We start from the raw sequence: 27,617 nt of genomic DNA, 5'->3' as shown, positions 1-27,617 counted from the left end.
TTCTAACTTAAACATTCGCAAGGGAAAAATTCTTAAAATATATATAGCAATAACATAAAGTCATCTAACAAGATGCATAACTAGCATTTCCCTTGCTTTTGTTTTTTTCCCTTGATTTTTGTAGCTAAAACAACAAATTAGATCTCCCAAGATGAGAAAAAAATAAAAATAAAGTCCTTCTATATCAAATTTATAAAGTATCTCGACATTTAGCCCATGATTATTATTGCATTCTAAAGAGGATGGGGTAAAATTTAAATATTTTTTGCTTAAAATTATTATTATTTTTAATGTTTTTAGATTATTTTGATGTGTTAGTTGTTAAAAAATAATATAAATTATATCCTGAAACCTCACTTAACAACTTAAATTTTTGGTTTTGAAATGATTTTTTAATATAGTATTAGAGTCTTAATGACAAAGTGGTGAGATGGTTCCTTTACACTGATATCAAAAATAATTTTTAAAAAATAAAAAAATATTATTTTAATATATTTTCAAATAAAAATACAACTACCATATTTTTAAATATACTTTTTAAATCCGCACATGCCAGGAACACATCCAAAAAGCACATTATTTCCTTTCACAAATCACAATTCATATAAAATGAAAGCTAAAGGCAACATTTTCACTTTTCCTATGAATGAAATTCACACTGTCCACATGCCAAACATCCACCTGTAGAATCTGGCTTTTTTGGTAGCTGACAATTCCACACTCCCTCCCTCCCTCCCCCTCTCCCTCTCCCTCTCCCTCCTTCACGACAACACCCTCACGTACCCACACTGCCCTCTCTCCTCCATCTCCAAACCATCACTTCATTATATATATACCATCCTCCACTCTAACCTTAAAAAGAAAATCTGATAAACAAACACAAAGTCAAAACACCCCTTAACACAACAAAAGAGGAAGTACTTGAAGCAGAAGATTAAAATATATATAGATTACTGTATCAGCCACAGAGATATTCGTTACTGTGTCTCAAGTAAGCCTTGGTTCTCGTAATTTGATCTCAAATGCATAGGTCTCCCGAGTTCATGGATAGTTTCAGGAATTAGAATTTTTCAAAGGTCTCTTCATTCCTTTCCTTTTTCCTTTCTTTTTTACCTTTTGTTATCAACAGGATCAGCGGAGAAGCCTGAGCTCTGCTTTCTGGACACCAGTGCATGCCTTTCCTGGCCCGGAAGTGGGACTCGTAAAACTAGAATTTCTCTGTCAGCAACCTCTGGTAGTTCTTGATCAGGGGTGTGGAAGAGAAGTTGTCCGGCAATTACGGGTATTTTCATCAATTAGTATTCTTCTTGAGCTCCCTAGAAATGAGTCAGACGCGTTTACAACCGAATCATGACCCGGCCAAAAAACTTGGACTGTTCGCTCTCCCTGAAAAAACCTGCGAGGTAATTTCATATCTCACGAGAATGTCTCTCCTCTTTTGTCTCATTTCCTCAATATCTCTCGTCCTCTACACCACTTTTTTCTCCAGCAACCAAACCCAATTCTGGCCCCCCTTTCCCCACCCGACCCGAATCGAAACCCAACTCAGATCCAGCCAGCCCACAAACATCTTCCACATCCTTTTTTGCATCGGTGGATCAGCCGCAACGTGGCACGATCGTAGCCGTTATAGCTCTACATGGTGGGTCCCAAATGTTACGCGAGGGTTTGTTTGGCTTGACCAAGAAACCAACAGTACCCAGACCAATAAGAACGTGCCAGCTGTCATGGTGTCATCTCCAGAGTGGACTCGGTTTAAATTTTCTAGTTCAAGATCAGCGGTCAGGATTGCTAGGGTCATAAGTGATAGCGTCAAATTACGGTTGCCTCGTGTGAGGTGGTTTGTGATGGGAGATGATGACACGGTGTATTACACTGACAACCTAGTTTCAGTGTTGTCGAGGTACGATCATAATCAAATGTGGTACATTGGAGGTAACTCTGAGAGTGTGGAACAAGATGTGATGCATTCATATGATATGGCTTTTGGTGGGGGTGGATTTGCTCTTAGTTATCCATTGGCTGAGAGATTGGTCAGCATGCTGGACGGTTGTCTTGATAGGTATTATTATTTCTACGGTTCTGATCAGAGGATCTGGGCTTGTATAAGTGAGATTGGCGTGCCGCTAACAAGAGAACCTGGATTTCACCAGGTACGTTTCTGCACTAGTTTTTAAGGGTTTTTTTTTATTTTTTTTATTTTTTTTTATGGATATTGTTTTTGAAATAATATATATTTTTTTATTTTTAAAATTAATTTTTAATATCAATATATTAAAAAATAATTTAAAACTAAAAAAAATTAAAAAAATTTAAAAGTAAGATTACACTGTAATGCCAAAGAGTTTAGTTACTAAGCTTTTTGTTTCCTGAAAGTGTGGAATGGGCCACAAGTCAAAGGAGCAAGTTCTTAAAAAGACTGGAATTTAAAACCTTAAATCGAATGAATCTTTTTTCCATACTATTTGAGTCAAGTTCTTAAAAAGTTCATAGAAATATACACATGAAAAGGAAATAAAATTCAAACAATGAATCGTATTTCACAATCCATAAGAGCAACACATCTCTCTGTTTTTGTTTCCATGGCTATATAACATGTACAGATTCCTGTAGTTCAAGTCTAGGAATTCTTTTTTGCAATCAAATAATTATTCTGGCGTTTTCTATTCAAAATCAACATCTTTCCCAGATCCAAAATCTCCTCTATTTGACAATTAAATATTAGTCAAATGATGGCAGACTTCAGCTTATTAACTGTTGCGTAGAATCGCTCTCAATACATCCCCAGTTTTTGGACTAAAGATTTTCTCTGTCTGTCTGTCTGTCTACCAACGGCAGCACAATGTTATTGAACAAAATAAGTAGTAGAAGATGTTTATAGAACCAAGCTGATGGTTCCCTTGAAATCTAATAGGCATAAAAGTGGCAAACAACAGAAAGAAAGAATTCATTTATAAGAACGTCTACACTCCTTACCAAATCAAATATTCTCTTTTATCTTGCAAATTACATCGCCATCAAAATAACCCTAGATAATTATGATGGGCTTACAGATCTTAAAGAACATGTACAAAATGTGTGCAACAATCTGAAGCTAATCATTCAGGACAACCTTACCATGTGCAAGATCTTCCTTACAACCTTTAAAGGTTCACTAAGAGCATGGTACAATAATCTGAAACCAGGTTTAATCGCCAGCTTTAATGACCTTTGTTTGAGGATAATAGCACTTACAAAGTCCCAAGAAATGATATGCATTCTGCCCACAGGGAATCTCCAAGGGATTGACATGGTCTTTCTAGTGCTATATGCAGTAGTCTTCAAGGGATGAACGTGGTCTTTTTAATGTTATATGTACCACTCTTCAAGAGATGGACTTGGTCTCCCTCAGGACAATAGCCCCTACAAAGTCCTAGGGGATGATATACGTTCTCCCGACAGGAAATCTCCAAGGGATTGTTTAGCGGTCTCTTTAAGGTTAATAATCTCAACTACCTCCCTAGGGATAATACTCCCAACTACAACGAACACCTCGTTATCTAATGTCTTGAGTCTTAACAACATGTAGATTACTACCTGGCACAGAGAACCCATCACTTTAGGCTGAACTAAGATATTTGGGTGCTGGTTGTTTTAATATAGTCCTTGTTGGATGTTGGTTGTTTAAACTTTCCTTGCCAGTGTTAACATTCTCATAAGAATTTTTCTAAGTATTAAAGATATATGTTTTTTTAACAGTGGCATTAAACCCATTTGGACTCTTAACACAACCTGTTAGCATACTTAAATACAATAATGATGTAAGTAATGTATCATATGCAAGTGATGTATCATAAATTTCAAAATCTAAAATATAAAACATAAGCATTATGATCAAATTCAAGGCTTGAAAAGCTCTAGTATTCAAGACATTGTAATAAAAAACAAACAACCTTAAAGGAACCTACATCTCCAAGCCAAGTTTGCAGGCCAGATAAACTCTACTCTTGGTCGAGACAGCTCAAACTGGGAAGACATCAATAAAGTCTAGGACTTGGCCATCTAGAAAACTCTTGCTAAAATTAACTTGTATCCCTCTAAACAGGTTGAAGAAATACAAGTTTAACATGACCAATAAAAGCTTATCTCCTATTGTCTCTGTTAGATACACGAACTCCCCATATTCAGACCAAAAAGGCCTGGGAGGAATTCTTCAGGCTTTCTATTCTTGCACGAGAGTTTTGAACCTTCTCCCTAACTATTTTCAACTGTTCTCTTAAGGTCCTTGCCCTCTTAAGCTCAATTACCTCCTTTTCCAAGCAGTCATCTATCTCTTCAGGAGGTCAATATAGTTGTAAGTCTCCACCAACCGTTGTTCAGTTGACTCTAAGACATAGATCTGAGCTTCCATATGCCCCTACAGCTTGGAATACACAACCCTAAGAGAGTCCATTTCAATATCTTGAGCAACCTTTTCTTTTCTAAGTTCGTGTAATTCAGACTTATCAGCACGACACTACTAAATGGCCTTTTTTATGACTTTTTTCTCCTTAACTCACCTATTCTTGGAGTGGACACATATCACGAAGGTCTAAACAAAAAAGATATAATATAAGTTATCTTTCAAAATAGCATAAAAAAATTAAATTAATTTTTTATCTTACTTAAAAGTTATCTGCCCAGTAATAATCAGATGACATTGGAAACTTGGGTCGGTTAGTCCTTCCATATCATAAGAAAAGGTGATGAGTTTTTTCAATGTCTTCATCACGCCCAATCCAACAAGTCACAGTATAGACCTCCCATGAAGAATAATTGCCATCATCCCTCTCTTTATCATCATAGGGTTTTAAGTCCTTTGTTCGAGATTGTTTTTGCAGGTACTCAAGCTTCTCTGGAGTTTTTTAGATTAAGAAAAAAAAGTTCAAACACTTGAACATATTAATTAGCCATTATCCCAAACATTAAATAACTTTTTATTTACCTAACTTAGATTTTGAAACATTCATATCAGGTAGATAAGATGGCACCTGAAGTTAAAATAAGATTATGCTCTCAATTCTGAAAACAGAGAAAAGTGCACCTTCATGGACATTAACTCTCGCTACTCTGACTGTCCTGGGTATCACAGTGAGGTACTAGGTAGCGCCTTCCAGGGTCTGAAAAAATTGAAGTCTGCTTTGTCTTCTTGTTATAAGTTGCCTATAAACTTTCAGCAAAAGGAGTCACTCTTGGTGGTCTCAACTCTCAACAAATAAGAAAAATATTTTGTTCAAAATGAAAACTGTTAGTAAAGTTTCTCTGGGTGCTTTACCTAGCCGTATTATTCTCTCTAGTTGCCACGTATAATTTAGAATATGAAACACAGTAATAAAGTATTAACAGGTCGTCATTAGAGCATGGCCAAAAGATTTTTTTCAAAGATTTCGTATGTCACATGGAAGTGTCATGCTGTAAACACTTAGACATCGAAATCTTTACACTTGTTCGTTTTACTAGGTCTATTCTTTTCGGTTAGAATTTGGACAGTTCTACCTTCACAGGGAATGTATGGCTGATGGTTGTCTGGCAACCTTTTCGATTAAACATGGAAGTGATTATCATGCATTCCGACTTAAATTACATGAAAGAATTTTGAATAGAGCAGTAGCTTCATTTTCCTTTCTGGATTGTTTGGAAGTGGCGATTCAAATTTTTTCGAAACAACATATTCATGACACTTGTGTTATGATTTCTACAGTTTGATATTAGAGGAAGCGTGTATGGTCTCCTAGCAGCACATCCTCTAGCCCCTCTTGTATCGCTCCACCACCTTGACAATTTGGAGCCATTGTTTCCCGATCACAGCCGAATAGACTCCCTAAAAACCATAAATCGGGCATACCAGGCTGACCCGCCCCGAATTTTTCAACAAACATTCTGTCACGACTACAAGCGGAAATGGTCAATATCCATAGCATGGGGCTACACAGTTCAGCTGTACACCTTATTGTTGCCTGCCAAGGACTTGCAAACGCCAGTACGGACGTTCAAGACGTGGCGGAGTTGGAGCGATGGACCATTCACATTCAATACCCGACCCACGGAGGCTGACCATTGTAAACAGCCCGTTGTTTTTATGCTTGAGCAGGCTAAGGAAGTGGGCATTAATGGATCCTTGACTAGTTACACGAGGATAGTGCAGAAGCCAGGGAAGACTTGTAATACAGCAAGCTATGCCCAAGCAATGTCAGTGCAGAGAATTCTTGTATCTTCCTTGAAGGTGGGGCCCGATTATTGGAAAAAGGTCGGTCTTCACATGCTTACATATCTACATGTTTACTATGCCCACGGTGTTCATCTCTATCAGGATACATTTGTGGCTAATAACGTTGATGTGGTCTTATGAGCAGGCACCAAGAAGATACTGCTGCGAGTTAATGAATAAAGGGAGCATAAAGAAGAGCAGTATGCAGATTAGGATTAGGAAATGCAGGAACTGGGAAACTGTTACTTCTAGGTAGGTCGGCTCTTAAGCATTCCAGTCATGTAAATATTCCCTTATAGGGAATGAGATGATAGGAGAACAAGCTGCGGTTTTGACATTTTCTAAATTTCTAATAAGATATACAAACCAGCCGTTCTCATTTTTTGGCAATGATAACAAAAGAATAGTTCTTATTTTCAATTCTACAGTCCATTCCTACACTTGCGAAAATGGAATTATTAGAGGTGAAGAGGTTTGAAAAAGAAAATGCCCAAGAAAGCGAAAGCAACTAGACTGCAGAAAGTATGGTGATATAGCACCATCCAAGAAATAAGTGCAAGATTTCCACAGAACCTAAGGATAAAATATAAGATTCTCCACCAGCTCCATTCCTAAAAGTCATCAACATAATCAATTGAAGACTTCTCTGACGTGGAACGATACAAAATGCTTCATGTGGGTGGAGCTTTCACTCTACACGAGGCAGAGAAGGAATAATTGGAATTCATTTGAATGCAGCTGAATATGCCAAGAACCACCGAAGGTAGATAAAAGGTGAAAGGAAAGCATTTAGCAACTTCTCAATGATTTAAAGTTGAATATAAATGCCACTCGGTGACTTATGCAATAATCGGATTGAAACATATCTCGAGATGGTGACTGCCATACTGTGCAAATTTCTCAAATTTGGTAGCGCCATTTTCACGTTCAATTTATCATTGGAACACCATGAACCTTGTCAAGCGTAATTACACAATCCTGGTCTTGGCATAAATAATGCCAGCAACAATGTTGGAATTATTACAATTGACATTTGTTTGATTAGGGCAATCTGACACTCCTCTGTACAGAAATAAACTAGGCAGTTTCACAATGTATACCCATCATATGTAACACAAATTAGATATCTTAACTAATAAAGATGGTAGCAGCAGAAGACCTCTCCAAACTAAGAACTAGCAAATAGCATGTGAGTTTTTCGGTAATTACAGAGAGCAAAGAAAACTAGTTGAAGTTAATGATGCCCGTACTATTGAGACTGGGGCGAAGACGAATGCTTCAGAAAACAAAATCACTGAAAAGAGTATAGGCAGAGTAACAATGGGAGAGACTGTCAATAGCAACTGAAGCTTAGAAATCTTGGTTTCTTTCCATAACAAGAGGTTTCATTGCGAACAATTGTTAAGTGGGTGTTTTCTTTAAACAATTTCATGGCAAACAATAAATGATCACACAAACATACTTGATTTATGGAATCCTCAATTACTGGCAAAGACTCCATAGAGGTGACAAAAGAATCCGATCTATGATAGATGTTTAAATCATTATACAGATACATGTATACCTCTTATACAGATGAGAATAAAAGCAAGGCTATAGATATTTTACATACAACTAAGTTATTGCAAACCTGAGCTCAAACGAAAATTGCAGCTGTTACAGATGCAGTGAAGCCGCTCCCCTGTGTTTCATTTCTTCAGTATGAAAAGAAACTAGTTGCAAAGCAATGTATCGCGTGTTGCATTTCCAGTAGTTGGATTCACCCTGATGAGAAATGGATGTATTTAATGTGGATCTATTCAAAATTGTTAGACAACTTCATTTTTCAAGCAATACATAGGTCTTACCCATCTGCAAATTTACACAAGTATTCACGTTGGTCCTCCCTTAAGGGCACATCTGTGAAATCTGATCACACAAACAATAGAAACATACCAGTTATCACACTCACAGTCTCTCCCCTGGGGCACATTTATGACATAAGGCACAAATAGATTTTGCTTTGCTGCTAAAGAGAAGACTCGACTTTTATATCACGACCTCTTCAACAGATAGAAGTTCTTGATATTAAAACAAGTGGTGCTACACCTACCAGCTCCTGTTATATTTGATCCTCTAAAAGATGTGTTGCCAGTAGCAAGTGCACCTTCCAAGTTAGCATTGCTCAAATTTGCCTGCAGAAAGAGGTGGAATCAGCATTAAGACATCACCAAAGCATGCATGAAATTATAGAATTAAGCTAAATTCTTTAAGCTTTAACAAATTATTCTAGACTGCATCAGCTACTACAATGCCTGCAGGCTGGTGCTGTCTAGTAAATTGAATGTGCATCTGAAAACACATTTACATAGTATGGCACCCAAAGAAAGTTGCTGAAAAGGCATTATATTCCTAAGACAACACGTAGTTGGATAAATAACGGCTCTAGTATTGTTATTAGACATCTAAGTTTATAGCTTTCAGCAGCTGTATAAAATGACCACCTTTGTCACATTTGTCAATGAGAAATCTGCACTTCTAAGGTCAGCATCTGAAAGATCAGCCCCTGTATGACACATCAAAACAGAAAAAAGCAACAAGAAACCATTATCCAGAAAGCATAAGAAGAAAATCATATCTTCCAAACCAGCTGCAATATGCAGTAGCTAAATTTGACGAGTTCTGAATAGCAGTAGCCACAACATATTTAACATATCTTGAAGGCCAGAGTTATCTATTTGAACGTGTAAGAACAAATCTCTGCGTTCACCTAAAACAGAATAAGCATACATTTCATACTGATAACACCCGCAGACCGTCCATTTATGTTAAAACATTCTAAGAAGTCATGTAGATGCAAAACTTCCTTCCAGCCTATGTTTACATCATGGTTTGGAACATGCAATGTCTATCAATAAGTTTTCAATCCCCAATCATAGAATCCTAAAATAGAACCAGTATAGAAGGTTAAGAAAAACCTGTTAAATCAGCATCGAAAAAACTAGCTCCCAACAATTTTGCACCTTTGAAATTGGCTTGTCTTAGTATGGACTGAAACAGACAAAAAATTAAAAACTCGACCATTCCATTAGGAAGAAATTAACCAATAACAAACTCATTGAATTTTGAACATACAAATAAAAAGAGAAGGGAAAAAAAACTAACTAAATCATATACCGTCTTAAAATCTTGCTTAATCAAGGTCCTGCCACTAAAATCCTTGCCAGTAAGATCCTGACCCCTCGTAACTTCAGAACCATACGGTCCTCCTCCCTTAACATAGCTCCACAGATTGTCAAATCAATAATTTTAAAAAAATAGCAGCAATCAGTTCTATTTCTTTTCTGGGTCCCATTTAATTAACGAAAAATATCAGCAAATAAGTTAGAGTTCTTTTATTTACAACAAATTTCTCATCAACTAAAGAAACACTAAAAAGCAAACAGAGTTAGACAAATAAAGAAACCATGAATCTCTCAACTTCGTTACCTTGAATGCAAGTGCAGGATCAGTAAAAAAGAGAGAAACAGAGAGAATAGCAAGGAAGCCTGTCTTTGCAAAATCTTCCACCAGCTGCTTGTTTGGTATCAATGCCTGTTGTTGAAGAAACAATGAGAAAGTGTGAAACCGAAAAAGAAAAGGAGGATGAAGAAGAAGAGTGTAATGTACCTGTGGCTTATCACAGTGAGAGAAGGATAGAGAAGGCAAGTGTGGGATTGAGAGGGAAGGTTTGGTTATTGAGAGATGGGGTTTTGGTGGGATTTTTGTACATAAATAGACGTTAAGAAGAGCCATTTCCTTTTTTGATCTCGTAGTTTCTGTTGTCTGCTAAGAAGGCAAGTCCATGTTCTGTTCTGTTTTGTTCTGATTGATGGATATGGATAACGAGAATAATGGGATTGGATGTAAGGATATCTTCTGGTGTGATGACTTTTGCAAAACCATTCTGTATACTTCAGCACTAATATTTAGCCACGTGGTTCTTTCCTTTTCTTTTCTTTTTTTCCTCGAAGAAAGGGCTAAAATTTCACAAAATCTCTAGGCAAGGTGAGTGGGCGTTTAGTTATTGAAACGACCCTCCTGTTTCGGCCCATGGCAATAGAGCAAGCCAAGATCTGTAAAGGATTTTCAGTGGGCTGGTTTATCTGTTATGGGTAAGGCCCACTGGGCTTATTTTGATCACGGTCGTTGAAAATCATTTTTAATGTATGCCTTTGGGTTCACGAAGGCCATGCACCCTCCCTAACCACTCGAAGGAATATAAGCCTCCATTTGTGCCTCTTGTTTTAATATTTTCAGCATAGAGCACATTTTGTACCGTGGTGTTTTTCATTAAGAAAATATTAAAATAATATTTTTTATTTTTTAAAATTTATTTTTGATAGTCTAAAAATACTAAAATAACCTAAATTAAAACGAAAGATATATATTTTTTCAAACATTAAAACAAACAGCCTCTTCAAAAAAGACACTATACTATGTTTATATAATAATTGTGAATTAGAGAGCCAAGGGAAAATATGGACGTCTTAAGTGTGCATAAAATGGTAGCTACCGACTTACTATTTACTTGAAAAAGGGATCAAACCAGTCTGATTTTTTTTTCTTTTTCGGTGAGGACGGAATATACGGAAAGGACAGAGTCATGAATTAATTGTAATAAATTCTGGAGCGCAAGGAAGTACCAAATTCCATCCCAATTTTGGACGTCCATCGTTCACTCAAGTTGTGAAGCAGGAAAACGGCTCTGATGAGTCTAATAAGGTGGTCACAGACAGACGAGACGAGAGCAGAGCTTTAATTGAAATGGGCCCAGCCGAGACCCAAGTTGCGACCTTTGCTTATCACTTTGGGAACACAACCAGAAGGAAACCTTCAAAAAACAAACAAACAAAAATGAAGACTGCTAGACACGTGTGCGCCGCTGAAAAGGATAAATGGAGCGTGTAAAATACAAGTAAATGGCGAAAAGTCACGTCAACAAAAAGCTGTGATGAAATATTATATATTTTTTTATTATATTTTAATTGATGTTGTGTTTTATATTTGTAACATTTAAATAGGATTTACTGGCCGCATTAATTAAAACGGTCGATTGGTTAGTGAGGAAATCACAATATTATCCGATCTTTCAGCACGAGATTTTTAAAATATAAACATCTAACAATTTTAAGAAAAATAATTTATAGAAATTCATGTAAAAATTTTAGCATGATTCTATAATTTAATAAAAAATTACAAATTTTTTTAGCTATTATTTTAATATTGCGTGGCTAGATCTCCTCTTAGATCTAAACATGTTTTATTGATCTACATATATTTACCTGTTATGTTGTGCATGTGATCTGTTTAAAACAAATTATTATCTAGTTATGACAAACCTTATCTATCTGTTTAGAATTACTCGTGATAATTATTATGTAAGCAATAATTTTTTAAAATTTTAATTAAGGTTAATTTTTGAGTTTATAAGTTGGATAAAAATATATATTTTTTTATTCATAAAATATATTTAAAAGAATTGTAATTTTTATGTTGGATATTTGACTTGTTATAGTTAAATACAACTAGTCAACCAATAATTATTTAAATATATAGTTATCTTCACGTGTTTGAGAATAAGAAATTTTAGTAGCGTGACAATGTAAAAAAATGTTTTACTTGGCTAAATCTTTTTTAAGTAATACTATGATGTCAAAACTCATAATTTAATGTACTAATTTAAAAAACAAATCCACAGAAAAGGGGTTAAATTACACAGATTAGATAGTTAAGTACACCTATGGGTAGTACAGTCATGTTCCTAGTCTTGGCAGTCGATTCCTTGTCGGGACATGTAGACAATGACGTGTTCCCACTCGCCACCGAACACTCTCGTCTCTTGCACTTCACCCCACGCACCCCCACCAGACAAAATCCACCTCTTAAGAAATGCTAGGAGCCACCATAAAAAACTAGCCCCAGCTCCCGTCCTTTGTCCTCTTCCTCGCCATAATTACACTCTGCTTTCTTCTTCTTCTTCTTCTTCTTCTTCGATATCTGTGTTTTAGAACCATTGAGCGTGCTGTGGCATTATTGTAGCTTCAGGTTGGTATTTTTGTGCAGTGTTTGTATAAGCTGAAAATATTTTTGTATTAATTTTATTATTATTGTTATTATGGGTGTTAGGACTATGTAACTCCATTAATTTTATATATTTTAAAATTAATAATCATATAAATTTTTAATGGTTTTAAAAAAGCTTAAATTCATTATTATTAAAAAAAATAAATTTAAAATCTGACTAATTAAACCATTTTTATTAACACTCTTTAATATTACTGATTACTCAAGTATTGCAAAATACACTTGATTAGAAAATAAAACATATTAGTTTAATTCTTTCTATTTCTCCTTTCATGTTTGCAAAACAAATTTTTACATTTTAAGATTGAGGGTTTTTATAATTTTTGAAATTGCTCGCATTAATTATTTATCCATTTAGAAATTAAACTTTTTTGTCACATAAAATCCATAATTAAGTGTTTCACACTCAGTATTTATTTTAATTGTTCAAGCTAGTTTCTTATAATATATAAGACTACTTGGTATTTTTTATTTTTATTGTTTAAATCAAACTCGAATTAACATCAAACTTTGATTGTTTCATGCACATGAGTATAAGATTTTGTATTTTTTTTTATAGATGTTAATGCTAATATAAAAAACCGTTATGCACGCCATAAATATATTAAAAAAAATACATAAAATGACGTTTTGTTACGTGCCTTTCCACTAATAGATTCACAACCACACACATGTATTTCTAGAATTCAATAATTTAAAATGTCAAAATTATCATCACGAGTCAATTCAAGTGATAACAAAAACTATTTTGGACTGTTTAAAAACGTGTGAACATAACCTAAACTTTAAAAAAGAAATAAATGTAATTAACACAATTATATATATGTTTTTTTAAAAAACGACACCAGCATATTTGAAAAAATAATTGAAATCATATTTTTTAAAGTTTAAAATTTTTATTTTTTCATTTAAAATTATATTTTATATATTTTCAGATTGTTTTAATATACTAATATTAAAAATAATTTTTTTTTAAAATATTATATTAATATATCACTTCACCAAAATCATTTTAGGTACTACCGTTACCTGTCTTCCAAAAACACCCTACCTAAATAAAAGGATCATCCAACGTGAAAGTCATGAAACCTTAGCTATCAAATGATGAACAAAAAGGACACATTGATGAATGTTTCACATAATAGTACGCTAGTAATTTACCAAGAAAACCCGTAATTACTGACCAGTGGGATGCTAGTCACTGGTCCAGCTTTCATGGTAGGTATTGGGTGGGTGCATAGTATAAAAAGTTATTCAAGGAGAAGCTTGAAACTTGTAGCGCACAAAACCGAAAAAACCAGTGAGACAAGAAAGGACCAGACTCTGCAAAACCGCTGTTGGATGTAGTGATACGCGTTACACGAATTCTTATCGTACGCCTAAGTGAATTTTTAACGTGCACCCTCATCTCAGAACTGGTAAAGCAGCAGGCAAAGTACTCCTACTAAATTTGGAGTCTTAGCTAACTTCTGTGTACTTCACAGAGCTGTAAAGTTCTTTTTTTCTTTTTCTTTATTTCTTTGACCAATTTCGCACTATACAGTACTCAAGTATACATGAGAGATGAGGTGAGTTTCTTCCATACAGGTGTTTGCTTTCCAAGGCCTTTCTTTGAGAAAGGGGAGAATTTTCTGCATGTTTTGCTTCATTTGGAGTGAGGTCTTTACAAGTTTTTGGGTTCAGAGAAGTGGGTTTTGTGTTGCTGGATCTGATTCTTATGAATTTGGAAGGTAATGTTTAGGGTTTTGATTTTCGCATGCAAAACAAAGGAAACCCATATCTCTTATGTCTGATTCATTCAACATGGGAAGCTATTAGTATTTATTAACCGGGTTAGTGGGTTTGGGTTGAATTCGATTCTTTCTTCTGGTGAGAAGGAATAAAGGATAAGGTTATGGATTATATATGTTTGGACTTGTTAGCTGATTTCTCTCAATCTGCATCTAGCTTGCTGCAAGCAAACAATTAACAAAGAGGGTAATAAGGCCAAGATACTCTTCCATCTTTCATTGTTTTGGTCTTGTCGGTTACTGATTCAAGAAGGAACTGATATAGAGCGAGACAAGAACACCGAAAAAGAGTTACAACACAAATATAAGCTATCCTTAGCTTATTGTCTCCTGGATTAATTCTTTTTGTGTTCGGAAGCCTAGGCCTTTCTTGGTTCTATCAAGAATCAAACATGGCAAATCGTTGGTGGGCTGGAAATGTTGCCATGAGCGGTGGAGATCCAGTATCTTCGATTCCATCTCTTCACTTGAGAAATCTTGAAGAAGAGAGTACTCCTCCAGGTTCGAACCGTTTAGGTCCAAGAAGAGAACAGAATTTCATTGACACCAACACCAATAGCCCTAAAACAACCACAACCACCACCGCCACAGCTCCCAGTGCTCAAAACCAAAGCCAAAACCGAGAAGAGCAAGAGGATAGCAGAGACAACACCAACAACCAAGAATCTGGCGACCACATAGCTCATGAAACCATTGAACCAGGCAGTGGTAGCACTTCTCGCAGGCCTAGAGGCCGACCTGCCGGTTCGAAGAACAAACCAAAACCCCCCGTCGTCATCACCAAAGAAAGCCCTAATTCTCTCCGAAGCCATGTCTTAGAAATCAGCTCCGGCAGTGACATTGTGGATAGCATTGCCAATTTCTCTCATCGCCGACATCACGGAGTTTCTATCCTTAGTGGAAGTGGCATTGTGGACAATGTTACTCTTAGGCAGCCTGCAGCACCTGGTGGGGTTATCACTCTTCATGGAAGATTCGAGATTTTATCACTTTCCGGTTCGTTTCTGCCTGCCCCGTCGCCCCCGGGAGCAACGAGGCTAACTGTTTATTTGGCAGGTGCACAAGGGCAGGTGGTGGGAGGAACTGTGATGGGGGAGCTAGTAGCAGCAGGGCCGGTGATGGTGATTGCAGCAACGTTTAGTAATGCAACGTATGAAAGATTGCCACTTGAGGAGCAAGAGCAAGAAGGGATGCAATTGCAGCAGCAAGTGGATTCGTCAGGGACGAATAATGGCAATGCTGCTGCAGGTGGTGGTAATAATTCCGGGACTCAATCTTCTCAGGGTCTAGGTGAGCATGGTTCAATCCCTGTGTTCAATTTGCCTCCTAATTTGTTACCTAATGGCCAAATGCCACATGATGTGTTTTGGGGTCCCCCTCCTCGTCCTCCCCCCTCTTACTAATAATGTGATATAAAGAGAAGAGCTGTTAGTTTGTATTGGATGACTGATTATGTGCAAAAATATTTTAGACAGTTTTATGTAAGCATAATGAAGAAGGTAGCTAGGACAATATTTTAGTTTAGTCCGTGTGAACTAGCTGGTTCTAATCGTTAGGTTTTGCTGTGTTGTTGAAACTCTTTGATGTTTGATCTGTTTGCTTTTCTCTAATCATCCTTTTGTGGAAGAATATTGTATTTTTTGATGATGTAGGAAGAGAAGAAATATACTAGTCAAGAACTGCAATCGGTGCTAATTAATAGAAATTTGTGGATGAGACCAGATAACTTTTTTTTCTTTTCTTAGGTAAGCATGCCAATCATATTCTCATATGTTATCTGCATTATTTGGCTTTTCTCTATTTAAAATGGTTAGAATTTTGCGAAACATTGTTTCAGAAAATGTGTGATTTGGGAAAATTTTGGAAGTAATTCAGCTTACTCCATCAATGTAACAGTTGATTTTTACTTTGAATATGAAATGTGGGGTTGATTCATCTGCACTTGCCTTCGAATGGGTCGTTTCATATTCCAAATTGGTCGAGCTTTTGAAAATGGTGGAATTTTTCATCATTAGTGCACGGTGTGATAATATAATTTGCCAAGTTGGGTTGTCACTCGTACGGGCAGCTGATGATTTGACTACTTTACACTTACTGCTTCGGGAGGCTAATTCCTGGCCAAAGATAGCAAATTGGCCTCTACCCTTGAATTTTCTTTTAGCATCTAGCATCTTCCAGTAAACTATTATTGGTAAGAAGTGTCTAGGGTTTCAATAACCTACATATTGCATCCAGTTATGTAGATGCACGCTAAGATCGTCCAGATATATACTAGCTTGTTACTCTTATTTATGCGTGGTGGAAGTTCTTAATGTCAAACAACAAGAAACCTGGACAAGTCTTAACTATCGGAGCTTATCATCGTTTGGGAAGCTCACCACTGGTTTTTCCCGATGTATTACTTCTATAGCAATATTTGTTTCGTGGATAGGCAGCTTAGCAAGTTCTAATTCCGATATGCGATTGCATATAATTAGAATTTTTAGCTTAATGCTTAATTAGAGCTCGTCATTGTTTAGGAACTCACCACTTGTTTATTCTTATATATGTATTCCTTCTATAGCAATGTTGCTTCATTGCTTGGCAGCTTAGGAAGTTCTAATTAATTGGTTTAGCAACTTGAGACTAATCTATTTCAGGATGTCTCTTCTTTGGTTTAGCAACTTGAGACTAATCTATTTCAGGATGTCTCTTCTTTGGTTTAGTAACTTGAGACTAATCTATTTCAGTACGTCTCTTCTTTGGTTTAGCAACTTGATACAGTTCGAGTTCTTTCTAATCTTTACTTTTGTCTTTTACAATCATGCAATCACTTCATATAATGTCCTCAAGTTGAGCATGAGCTTTACAACTGGGAAAAAAATGCACGACCGTTTTCTATATATTGGAAATTGAAGATTGAAGAAACCAGTGTTTGCATTCCCTTGATTATAGCTAGCTAGATCTCTGTGCTGGTCTTCCGAGCATGAATTTTCTTTTAATTTTGTTAATTTTATTAATTATTGACCGTTTGAATTTCTTGTTTGAAATGAGATATTAGAACTGAGAGCTTGTCATCATCCTACTTGTGTATGATATGATGTTGGTTATTACTAGTATGGCAAGCTGCCATGAGGGCTGTGAAAGATTTATTTTGTCCATTTTACACCATTTTATTCAAAGGTAGTTGATGTAATGTTGCGGGCAAGTTTTCAAAGTGGTTGGATAGACATTGAAGAAAATATGAAGAGTTATGTGCTATGTATACGCGTGTGACATTAACACGAGTAGAGAAGACTTAAGACTTACCTTGGATTGAGGTTAAGTATGGTCGACTATGCATGTGGCACAAACTTAAAGGAAAGAATGTCATCCTTCCGAGAAATAGAATACCAGAAGTAAAGGTTGCTTTTACGGATTCATGAGAAATGCAAAATTGTCAGTGTTCAAGAGGAAATATTTCTTGTACCAACGATTTCCAGCGACGGACGTACATGGATGTCTTGTAAGCGTGGTGTGTGTCAAGAATGCAAGGTAACGTGCATGACTAGTGATTGATTTGGTTTTGAGAAAACGAGCCATTTTTCTATCATCACTTAATTTGCTCGAGTCAATATTGTTAACAGCTGGATTAATTGATTTGATTAATTTCCTTTCGCTGACAGGGAATGAAAATCTCGCTTGTGCACCGATTGCTTGCTTGGTGTGTATGAGTGGATCTTTTATTTGGAATATTTTGGTCTCGTATTAATTAGCAGTTTAATTTCTTGAATCTGGTTCTGCTGCCTCTCCCAAGCCTGAAAAATCAGAATATTGCACCCTCAATAATGCATGATAATAATGTTTTTAGATTCGATCGGATTCTCATTCCCGATGCTCATTTGATTTGGTCTCATTGGGTTTCTTCCATCATTTCAAATGTACATAATTTTGATTGCACGCATGTCCATGTATGCTTGAATCCGTATTACATGTTTCAAATTGAACTAGGAAATTCTTACAAGTTGCAAGCTATTCATCATGTCATGTCGGTTTGTGCGCCTTCATCCTTGTTGATAGGCTGATCTAATATTGTCTAAATCTCGACTTAACTTGTAAAATAGCATGTTTTTATGATTTTATATGTATTTAACATGCAAATTAAAATTAAAATTTTAAAAATTAATAAAATCAAACTTGATTTATGCAAAGTTAGTAAGCTAAAAAAAGATTTACGCATAATGGTAGTCTTTATTATCATCTGTCTTTGGATTTTTTTTATTTTTTTGCTTTATGAGAAGATCAAATGGTAAGGCCTAACTGTCAAAGCGTAAATTCTGGGATTAAATGGTGGGCTGAGACTAAGGATCATCCTTTTTTCCCCCTTCTTTCCATGACAGATATGAGATAAAACTGGTGTTGAACCATTGCCTGAAGAAACTGTTATTATGAACCTATAGCAGTCTCTCGACATTTCGTGTGACATACATATGTTTAGATCCAGTTGTGAACCTCTACTCCATTTTGATGGTTATGGAAACTTGCTGACAAAGAAAGATTCAAACTGTATTAGAAAACTATTACTTTAGATTTGCGAGTCCTCTTTCTCACCCATGAAGTCCATTAGTCTCGCAGGATCCACACCTTCACACACATTCTACAGCTGTACTGAAATGGCGAAAGATTGGTGACCATAACTGCCTAGTGATGACATGGCCGAGCTCTCACGTCAAGTCCCAGTTGCATCAAATTGCCTACTCGTATTCCTTTTCTGTTTTATTTCTTTCTTTTTGCTTCAACTGCACACATTTGTTGTAAATTAAGACCTGGAACATTTAACTCAAGATGATGATGTTTCTTAGTTGCTCAAGTTGTTGGCATTCGTCTTCCCAGTACTGTAGCCTAATCCTTTTTTCTTTTCTTTTTTTTTACCTTTCTCCTGTATCTATGTAACGGCTTTTGATATTGTTCCATGGAATACCCTACAATATCAAGCAGAAATAATTAAATAGTATCATATATTCATCAAAATAAAAAAAAGATCAAACTTTAAACAAAAGGGTTATTTTTGGTTCATACAAGATTGATGAAAAATGGAACAGAATCTCCTTCTATTTTCTGTTAAATGTTCTTGGCTTCTCTAAAATCAATTAGCAAGATCATTCTAATTTCCACCATCAATTCCTAAGTAAACCAACATTACCTAAAGTTAAAAAGATCGAAACTTCATACATACAAAAGGGTATATTTGGTTCACTCTAGGATTCAAAAATTCAAAATGGAATGAAATCTCTTTCCATTCCTTTATTTTTTTTTGGTTCATTAACATCATGAATTACAATTCTTTCTAAACTTCCATCATCCAAAGAATTGTTAATATATAATTAATTAAAAAAAATTATTTACAACTTTACAATTCAAGTTTACATTGCATTTTTCATTTCGTCTTAAAAAAAAAAGGTTTCTGATAACCCTGGGCTGATGTATTTTGGCTTCTGCAAAAGGTTGCGTCGCCGAGCTATTTATGGGTGAACAACTATAAGCATCAATTAGATTTGGATATATTGAACTGGAAACTCTCTTCACATCTTGTATGGCAGTGGTAGTATATTGGCTTCGTTTGTCAACTCTTGATGGTCTTTGTTGAATGTTTCAATTACTAACTCGAACAGCAAATTTGAGCAGTAAATTGACTATTGTAATCAGAAACCAATCCGTCTCCTCTTTCGAGGGTGGAGCTACAAGATTTTCTCTGGAAATTTACTACACCATGTGTAGATTTTATAACTTCGTCTTATTTGAAGCTAGATCCTTGACGTTTTCTGCTTCCTGTTTTCTGGTTAAAGTAAGAGCTGAAAATAAAGTCCGGTCCTCCTACTTTTAACACACGGCGAATTGAACCTCCCACGTATAATTTGATAAAAAAAAAGGAAAAAAAAAGAGCACCCCATTGACGGTTAAAATGATCTTAATTAGCCCTTCACTCGTAGCCATCTGGGTGTTACAACCTGCGGCTAAAGCGTGGTAATCGGTCACTATCGTGAAACACTGGCTCTTGCTTTCCAGGGTTGCAATACCTTATGTGAACGACTTATTAGAACAGTATAGACAAAGTCAGATTTAGGATTTAATTATAACATGTGTAATCTTTGAATTGAATTCTATTTAAAATTTTTAATGAAATCTTATGTTTAAAATTTTTTTAAGTGTTAAAAATTGAATTTTAAATAGAATTTAATCTTTAAAAATATTATAAAAGTAAATTAGGGTTTGCATTTTCAAAGAAGATAAATTTAATATTAAAATTATTTTTTAAAAAAAATTGAAGGTTGGAATGTACTTGCACTCGTCATGCATATACTTTTCCTTGCACGGTTGCAATTTTGGTGACTAGGGTGGCGGCTTATTGTTCAGGTGGTGGTGGTGGTGGGGTTTTGGATAGGGTAAAGTTGTGGGGGGTTATAATTTTTTTTTAGAGAGCAAGAGATGCATGGAAAAAATGAAAAGAGAACTTGGTGATTTTTTAGAATTACTGAAATGATGTAACATATTAATATTGATTGATAGAATCACATTGTAATTTATAAAATGTCACTAATTATATTACTAAAACTATAATCCATACAAGAAGTTGTTCCCAGAGGAGCATCAGGAAGGAGATGCAACTCCCATTCCCGGGGGTGATTACTTGCATGAGTAGCAACGTTTCACTTGAGCAGTGGTTTTTCTCCCATTTCCAGCTACTTGAGGAGGACATTAATCTAGTGAGAATGGCAGTGACTGTGTGGTCTATTTGGATTCCTCGCAGTGATCGCTTATGGAATAATGGATCAATGCCTTCGCATATAGCTAGCAGTCAAGACAGGCCTGGATTTTCTCAACATCTGGACTGGTGCTCAGACCAAATCAACCACACCTTCACGTCAGCATTCTTTGCATAACTGGGAAAAGCCACCCCTGGGGTTTCTCAAGTGCAATGTAGATGCTGCTATCTCAAATAATGTTGCAGGTATGGGAGCTGGTTTTGTGCTCAGGGATGGCACTGTACTGTTTTTTGTGATTGTTTTTTATTGAAATGTATTAAAATAATTTTTTTTTATTTTTTAAAAATTATTTTTGATATCAATATCAAAATCCAAAACATAAAAAAAAATTAATTTTTAATAAAATTTAAAATTTTTAAAAATACACTTTTGATTTTATGGGTGATGTTTCTTGGAGTCACGCTCCTGATTTTCTCTGTACTGTGCTTTCAAGTGATGCTTAATAATACCGCTACCTTTCTTAAAAAAGAAATGAAAAGGACCCCTCTGTCCATTATTATCATGCGAGGAAGTACAACTTCGATTCTTTTGTTTTTTTTTTCTTTTTTTGTTTAAAAAAATATTTTGAAAATAGAAAAATAGACTCTCTGTCTCTCTCTCTCTCAACTTTACTCTGAGAGTAGGGTTTACTTGCACACACAAAACCCTAAGCCCAAGCACTCTCTCAACCTGCAAATTGTAGCTCTAGGTTAGCCATGATTCTTCATGCTCTGCTGTCTTTTTTTTTTATTATTTATAGATATACATACACACACTCTTTTCCTGTCTTGCCTCTGTTTTTTTTTCCCATATAGTTTCGTGAGTTTGTACAGGTCCAGTGTAATGGCGGGTACCCGAGAAATCACAGCAGCAACAGAATTCTTGCTTGTAAGTCTTTTTTTACTATCACTTTTCTTGGTTGTGATATGAAGGATAAAATTTTCAGTTTAATTTTTCTTGTATCTGCACTTGCAGGATTCAATTTCTTGTTAATTGTTCTAGAAATCTTATTTTTTTGTGATTTGTTTTCTTCCTGGAATTCTATTACAGGGTAACAATAGGAAAACCCTGTATGTACAGAGAGATTTGCCTATTAATCGACGGAACCAGTTGCTGTTGGGGATGCTTCGTGGTCATAGGCCTGCGTTTGGTGTATCTGATAAAAGGAGTGTTTCATTGAGGTGTCGTGCGCAATCAAAGCCTAGAGCTTTGGTTTCTGGGGGTGTGACGAGTTCTGTTGATGAGCAGTCAAGTTTAATTGAAAAGCCCGCGCAAGAACTGATTCATTTTTATCGCATTCCGTTGATTCAAGAGAGTGCAACTCTTGAATTACTTAAGTCTGTTCAAACGAAAGTTTCAAATAAGATTGTTGGTTTGCGAACTGAGCAGTGCTTTAATATCGGGATTCGGTCTGGGATTTCAAGCCAGAAGCTTGGGGTTCTTAGGTGGCTTCTACAAGAAACTTATGAGCCCGAGAATTTGGGGACTGAGAGCTTTCTCGAGAAGAAGATGAAGGAAGGAGTGAATGCTGTGATAGTCGAGGCTGGACCCAGGTTGTCTTTTACCACAGCTTGGTCTGCGAATGCTGTGTCAATTTGTCATGCTTGTGGGTTGACAGAGGTTACTAGACTGGAACGGTCAAGGAGGTACTTACTGTACAGTAAGGGTGTGTTGCAAGATTATCAAATCAATGAGTTTGCTGCAATGGTTCATGATCGGATGACTGAGTGTGTTTATACTCAGAAGCTTACATCTTTCGAAACCAGTGTAGTTCCGGAGGAAGTTCGATATGTTCCTGTCATGGAGAGGGGTAGAAAAGCATTGGAGGAGATTAATCAGGAGATGGGGCTTGCGTTTGATGAGCAAGATTTACAGTATTATACTAGTTTGTTCAGGGAGGACATCAAGCGGAATCCGACAACTGTGGAATTGTTTGACATTGCACAATCTAATAGCGAGCATAGCAGGCATTGGTTTTTCACTGGGAAGATTATTATAGATGGACAGCCCATGAATAGAACTCTTATGCAGATTGTGAAGAGCACGTTGCAGGCGAATCCAAATAATTCTGTCATTGGTTTCAAGGACAACTCGAGTGCAATCAAAGGCTTCCCTGTAAAGCAATTGCGGCCAGTTCAGCCCGGCTCAACATGTCCCTTAAATGCAAGCAACCGTGACCTTGATATTTTATTTACAGCCGAGACTCATAATTTCCCGTGTGCAGTGGCACCTCACCCTGGGGCAGAGACAGGTGCAGGGGGTCGAATTAGGGATACTCATGCAACAGGTAGAGGGTCATTTGTTGTTGCATCTACAGCTGGTTACTGCGTTGGGAATCTGAATGTTGAGGGGTCTTATGCGCCATGGGAAGATCATTCTTTCACATACCCATCAAACTTGGCATCACCTTTGCAGATTCTCATTGATGCTAGCAATGGTGCTTCAGATTATGGAAACAAATTTGGGGAGCCCTTGATTCAGGGCTACACTAGAACTTTTGGTATGCGACTTCCTAGTGGGGAGAGGCGGGAATGGTTGAAACCAATTATGTTCAGTGGAGGCATAGGGCAAATTGATCACACCCACATAACGAAAGGGGAACCTGATGTTGGCATGCTGGTTGTAAAGATTGGAGGTCCTGCTTATCGAATTGGAATGGGAGGTGGGGCCGCATCAAGCATGGTGAGTGGCCAGAATGATGCTGATCTTGACTTTAATGCTGTACAGCGCGGAGATGCTGAAATGGCACAGAAACTGTATCGTGTTGTTCGTTCCTGCATTGAGATGGGGGAGAACAATCCAATCATTAGTATCCATGATCAGGGAGCCGGTGGTAACTGTAATGTTGTGAAGGAAATTATATATCCAAAGGGTGCTCAAATTGACATCCAGGCAATTGTTGTTGGTGATCACACAATGTCTGTTTTGGAGATATGGGGTGCAGAGTATCAGGAGCAAGATGCAATTTTGGTGAAGGCTGAAAGCCGTGACCTCTTGCAATCAATCTGCAAAAGGGAAAGGGTGTCAATGGCTGTTATCGGAACTATTAGTGGCGAGGGACGTGTTGTCTTGGTTGATAGTTCAGCTACTGAGAAATGTCGTTCAAATGGACTCCCTCCCCCTCCTCCTGCAGTGGATCTTGAGCTTGAGAAAGTTCTTGGGGACATGCCTCAGAAAAGTTTTGAGTTCCACCGGGTGGTTTCTGCACGAGAGCCACTTGATATTGCTCCAGACATCACAGTGATGGATGCTTTAATGAGGGTATTAAGACTTCCATCTGTATGTTCAAAACGATTCTTAACAACAAAAGTGGACAGGTGTGTAACAGGTCTTGTAGCACAGCAGCAAACTGTTGGTCCTCTGCAAATTACACTTGCTGATGTTGCTGTCATTGCTCAGACCTATACTGACTTGACTGGAGGTGCCTGTGCCATTGGGGAACAACCTATCAAAGGTCTGGTTAATCCAAAGGCTATGGCGAGGTTGGCTGTTGGAGAAGCTCTCACAAATCTGGTTTGGGCAAAGATTACTTCTCTTTCTGATGTTAAGTCAAGCGGGAATTGGATGTATGCTGCCAAGCTGAATGGGGAAGGAGCTGACATGTATGATGCTGCCACAGCTCTTTCAGAAGCTATGATTGAACTTGGCATTGCTATCGATGGGGGCAAGGACAGTCTCTCCATGGCAGCCCATGCAGGTGGTGAGATTGTTAAGGCCCCAGGAAATCTCGTTATCAGTGCTTATGTCACTTGCCCTGACATAACAAAAACAATTACCCCTGATCTGAAGTTGAGAGATGAGGGTTTACTTCTTCACATTGATCTGGCCAAGGGAAAGAGGCGCCTGGGTGGATCTGCACTTGCTCAGGCTTTTGACCAAGTTGGCGATGACTGCCCAGATCTTGACGATGTTTCTTACCTGAAAAAAACTTTCGAGTTTGTGCAGGATCTTATTACTGAAGAAATAATCTCTTCTGGCCATGATATTAGTGATGGTGGGCTACTGGTCTGTGCCCTGGAGATGACATTTGCTGGGAATTGTGGTATTCTTTTGGACTTGATTTCAAAGGGGAGAGCCTCTTTGAAACAGTCTTTGCAGAAGAGCTTGGTCTTGTTCTTGAAGTCAGCAGAAAAAACTTGGATATTGTAATGCAAAAGCTCAATAGTGTTGGGGTTTCTGGCGAGATTATTGGGCGAGTGACTGCCTCACCCTTGATAGAATTGAAAGTTGATGGGGTGACTCAATTGAAGGAGGAAACATCTTTCCTTAGAGACATTTGGGAGGAAACCAGTTTCCATCTGGAGAAATTTCAGAGATTAGCTTCTTGTGTGGACTTAGAGAAGGAAGGTTTAAAGTCTAGGCATGAACCTACCTGGAGATTGTCCTTCACTCCTACCTTTACAGATGATAAATATATGATCTCAACATTGAAGCCAAAAGTAGCTGTCATTCGAGAGGAAGGCAGCAATGGAGATAGAGAGATGTCTGCAGCTTTTTATGCTGCTGGTTTTGAACCCTGGGATATTACAATGTCAGACCTTCTGAATGGAGTTATCACTCTTCGTGATTTCATTGGTATCGTGTTTGTGGGTGGCTTTAGCTATGCCGACGTGCTTGATTCTGCAAAAGGTTGGTCTGCTTCCATACGGTTTAACCAGCCTCTTTTGAATCAATTTCAAGAGTTCTACGAACGACCAGATACTTTTAGTCTTGGTGTATGCAATGGGTGTCAGCTCATGGCTCTATTGGGGTGGGTCCCAGGTCCCCAAGTTGGGGGTGTGTTTGGTACTGGAGGAGACCCATCACAACCAAGGTTTGTTCACAATGAATCTGGTCGGTTTGAATGCCGCTTTACAAGTGTGACAATAGAGGACTCGCCCGCTATCATGTTCAAAGGAATGGAGGGTAGCACATTGGGTGTGTGGGCGGCTCATGGTGAGGGAAGAGCATATTTCCCTGATGATGGTGTACTTGATCGTGTGATTCATTCAAATTTGGCCCCAGTAAGATACTGTGATGATGATGGGAATCCAACAGAAGTTTACCCTTTCAACGTCAATGGCTCTCCTTTAGGAGTTGCAGCAATTTGTTCTCCTGATGGGAGGCATCTTGCAATGATGCCTCATCCTGAGCGTTGCTTCTTGATGTGGCAATTCCCTTGGTACCCCACGCATTGGAGTTTGGACAAGAAAGGCCCTAGCCCGTGGTTAAAGATGTTCCAGAATGCCAGAGAATGGTGCTCTTGAGACAGGTTAGTGTCTTTCACAAACATTCTTGTCAGGGTTTTGCTTCAATTGCTTGCTGATACTCTATTTTTCTGTTTCAGGCCTGTATCTTGTCTGATGAACGGGGAGGATGGGTTCATTACTAATTAAGGCATCTAGAACTTTTTGAAGTCAGGTGGTGGATTTGCTTCTCTGTTCAAATCTAAGTATCTCCAAGGTTTCAATTTTTTTCCTCAATTTTTTCTGCCAAAAATACACAGAAGTTTGAGTGGATTTGTGGTGCACAACTTTTTTGAGTTTCATGTTGTTCCCTTTACCATGTTCTAGCTTCATCCTTTTGTACTGTAGCTAAAGTGCTAAATGAGGTAGGCATGAGGAATTTTAACTGTTAATGAAAAAAAAATATTTTTGGCCGTCCCTTGTGATGGATGAGAGGCATAAAGAACTGAGGCCAACTTCTTGCAATGGCCCTTCCATTGATTATGCTGATGTGCAAATGAAGAGGTTCCTTTTAACCAACTTGGAATGAACTGTTTTAGTTATGCAATCCATGAATCATTTTTATTGAAAGCCTAGTCATTAATATAGGGAAGTGGGGTGCACAACTTTTTTGAGTTTCATGTTGTTCCCTTTACTATGTTTTGGCTTTATCCTTTTGTGTTGTAGCTTAAGTGCTTAATGAGCTATACAGGAAGAATTTTAACTGTTAATGAAAAATAAATTTTTTGGACATCCTTTGTGATGGATGAGTGACATAAAGAACTGAGGCCAACTTCTTGCAATGACCCTTCCATTGTTTACGCTGTTGTGCAAATGAAGAGGTTCCTATTTAACCAGCTTGGAATGAACTGTTTTAGTTATGCAATCCATGAATCATTTTTATTGAAAGCCAAGTCGTTAATCCAGGGAAGTGTCAAACAGAGTAGTCAGGGGTGTGTGGCATATGGAATTGAATGAATTTTATGTTCAGTGAATCAGTCAATTCAGGATAACCTCTCTAGTTATTCACGATCTTTAAGAATTATGTGGTTTTCCATGTTATGGCCAAACATTATCTGCGTTGCAACCAATTGAACCTGTACAATTGCGGTACATATTTTGTCATTCTATGTTTCAGTAATCAAGTGTACAGTAGCACACAGAAATGAGATGGTGGCTATTGTCCATCTTTGAAGCCTATAAACCTGATGTTTGTGATTGTGTATTTGCTTATATTTTGCTGTTTACTCCACAAATTTACTTCCCCCTTTCAGGTTTTGATTATTCACCCACTTACGTCCCAAAACAAAAAGGCTTTACTGAGTTAGGTATCAGCTGTGGCCTGAAGGTCATCTAAATTTTTTGCCACAGTTTCTCCACAGAGAAGATTTAATATATTATAGAGCTTGCGTGCCCTATCTTCACGTCTAAAATTGGCTGTATTTTTGTCAAAACCACAGTTAACTGCACTTGGTGCTAAATACTCGTCAAACCATCTTAATATATCCGTATTTCCATCTTTCTGTCACGG

At 37.2% G+C, this 27,617-nt stretch overlaps 4 protein-coding genes across 5 annotated transcripts; 3 read left to right on the top strand and 1 right to left on the bottom strand.

Moving 5' to 3' along the window:
- The first annotated feature begins 653 nt into the window (after window positions 1–653).
- Window positions 654–6,605, top strand: LOC7467560 (uncharacterized). The gene is made up of 4 exons (XM_024606145.2): window positions 654–991; window positions 1,130–2,153; window positions 5,720–6,265; window positions 6,372–6,605. The coding sequence occupies exons 2-4, from the start codon at window positions 1,323–1,325 to the stop codon at window positions 6,480–6,482; spliced, it is 1,488 nt and encodes a 495-aa protein (XP_024461913.1). The 5' UTR covers window positions 654–991; window positions 1,130–1,322; the 3' UTR covers window positions 6,483–6,605.
- Window positions 6,606–7,732: 1,127 nt separating this feature from the next.
- Window positions 7,733–10,072, bottom strand: LOC7487975 (thylakoid lumenal 15 kDa protein 1, chloroplastic). The gene is made up of 8 exons (XM_002311144.4): window positions 9,875–10,072; window positions 9,695–9,799; window positions 9,383–9,478; window positions 9,184–9,256; window positions 8,710–8,771; window positions 8,319–8,400; window positions 8,074–8,134; window positions 7,733–7,990 (listed from the first exon to the last, which is right to left on the bottom strand). Exons 1-8 carry the CDS (start codon window positions 9,998–10,000, stop codon window positions 7,939–7,941), a joined length of 657 nt encoding a protein of 218 aa, XP_002311180.1. The 5' UTR covers window positions 10,001–10,072; the 3' UTR covers window positions 7,733–7,938.
- Window positions 10,073–13,503: 3,431 nt separating this feature from the next.
- Window positions 13,504–15,865, top strand: LOC7487974 (AT-hook motif nuclear-localized protein 15). Of its 2 annotated transcripts, none has more exons than XM_024607585.2 (2): window positions 13,504–13,749; window positions 13,919–15,865. In XM_024607585.2, the coding sequence occupies exon 2, from the start codon at window positions 14,514–14,516 to the stop codon at window positions 15,522–15,524; it is 1,011 nt and encodes a 336-aa protein (XP_024463353.1). In that variant the 5' UTR covers window positions 13,504–13,749; window positions 13,919–14,513; the 3' UTR covers window positions 15,525–15,865. The 2 variants fall into 2 exon arrangements, with proteins under 2 accessions (XP_024463353.1, XP_002312113.2); XM_002312077.4 differs by having other exon boundaries at window positions 13,504–13,819.
- A 5,582-nt stretch (window positions 15,866–21,447) lies between these two features.
- On the top strand, window positions 21,448–26,654 carry LOC7487972 (probable phosphoribosylformylglycinamidine synthase, chloroplastic/mitochondrial). The gene is given in 4 exon segments (XM_002312075.4): window positions 21,448–21,770; window positions 21,933–24,951; window positions 24,954–26,133; window positions 26,209–26,654. Coding segments are annotated over 3 exon segments (4,356 nt in total). The 5' UTR covers window positions 21,448–21,608; the 3' UTR covers window positions 26,129–26,133; window positions 26,209–26,654.
- Window positions 26,655–27,617: the final 963 nt, after the last annotated feature.

The sequence above is a fragment of the Populus trichocarpa genome, chromosome 8 (assembly GCF_000002775.5).
Source record: "Populus trichocarpa isolate Nisqually-1 chromosome 8, P.trichocarpa_v4.1, whole genome shotgun sequence".
In the NCBI taxonomy this organism is placed as follows: domain Eukaryota; kingdom Viridiplantae; phylum Streptophyta; class Magnoliopsida; order Malpighiales; family Salicaceae; genus Populus; species Populus trichocarpa.
Note: the sequence above shows the minus strand (reverse complement) of the source record. Positions and strands in the feature narration are given on the sequence as shown.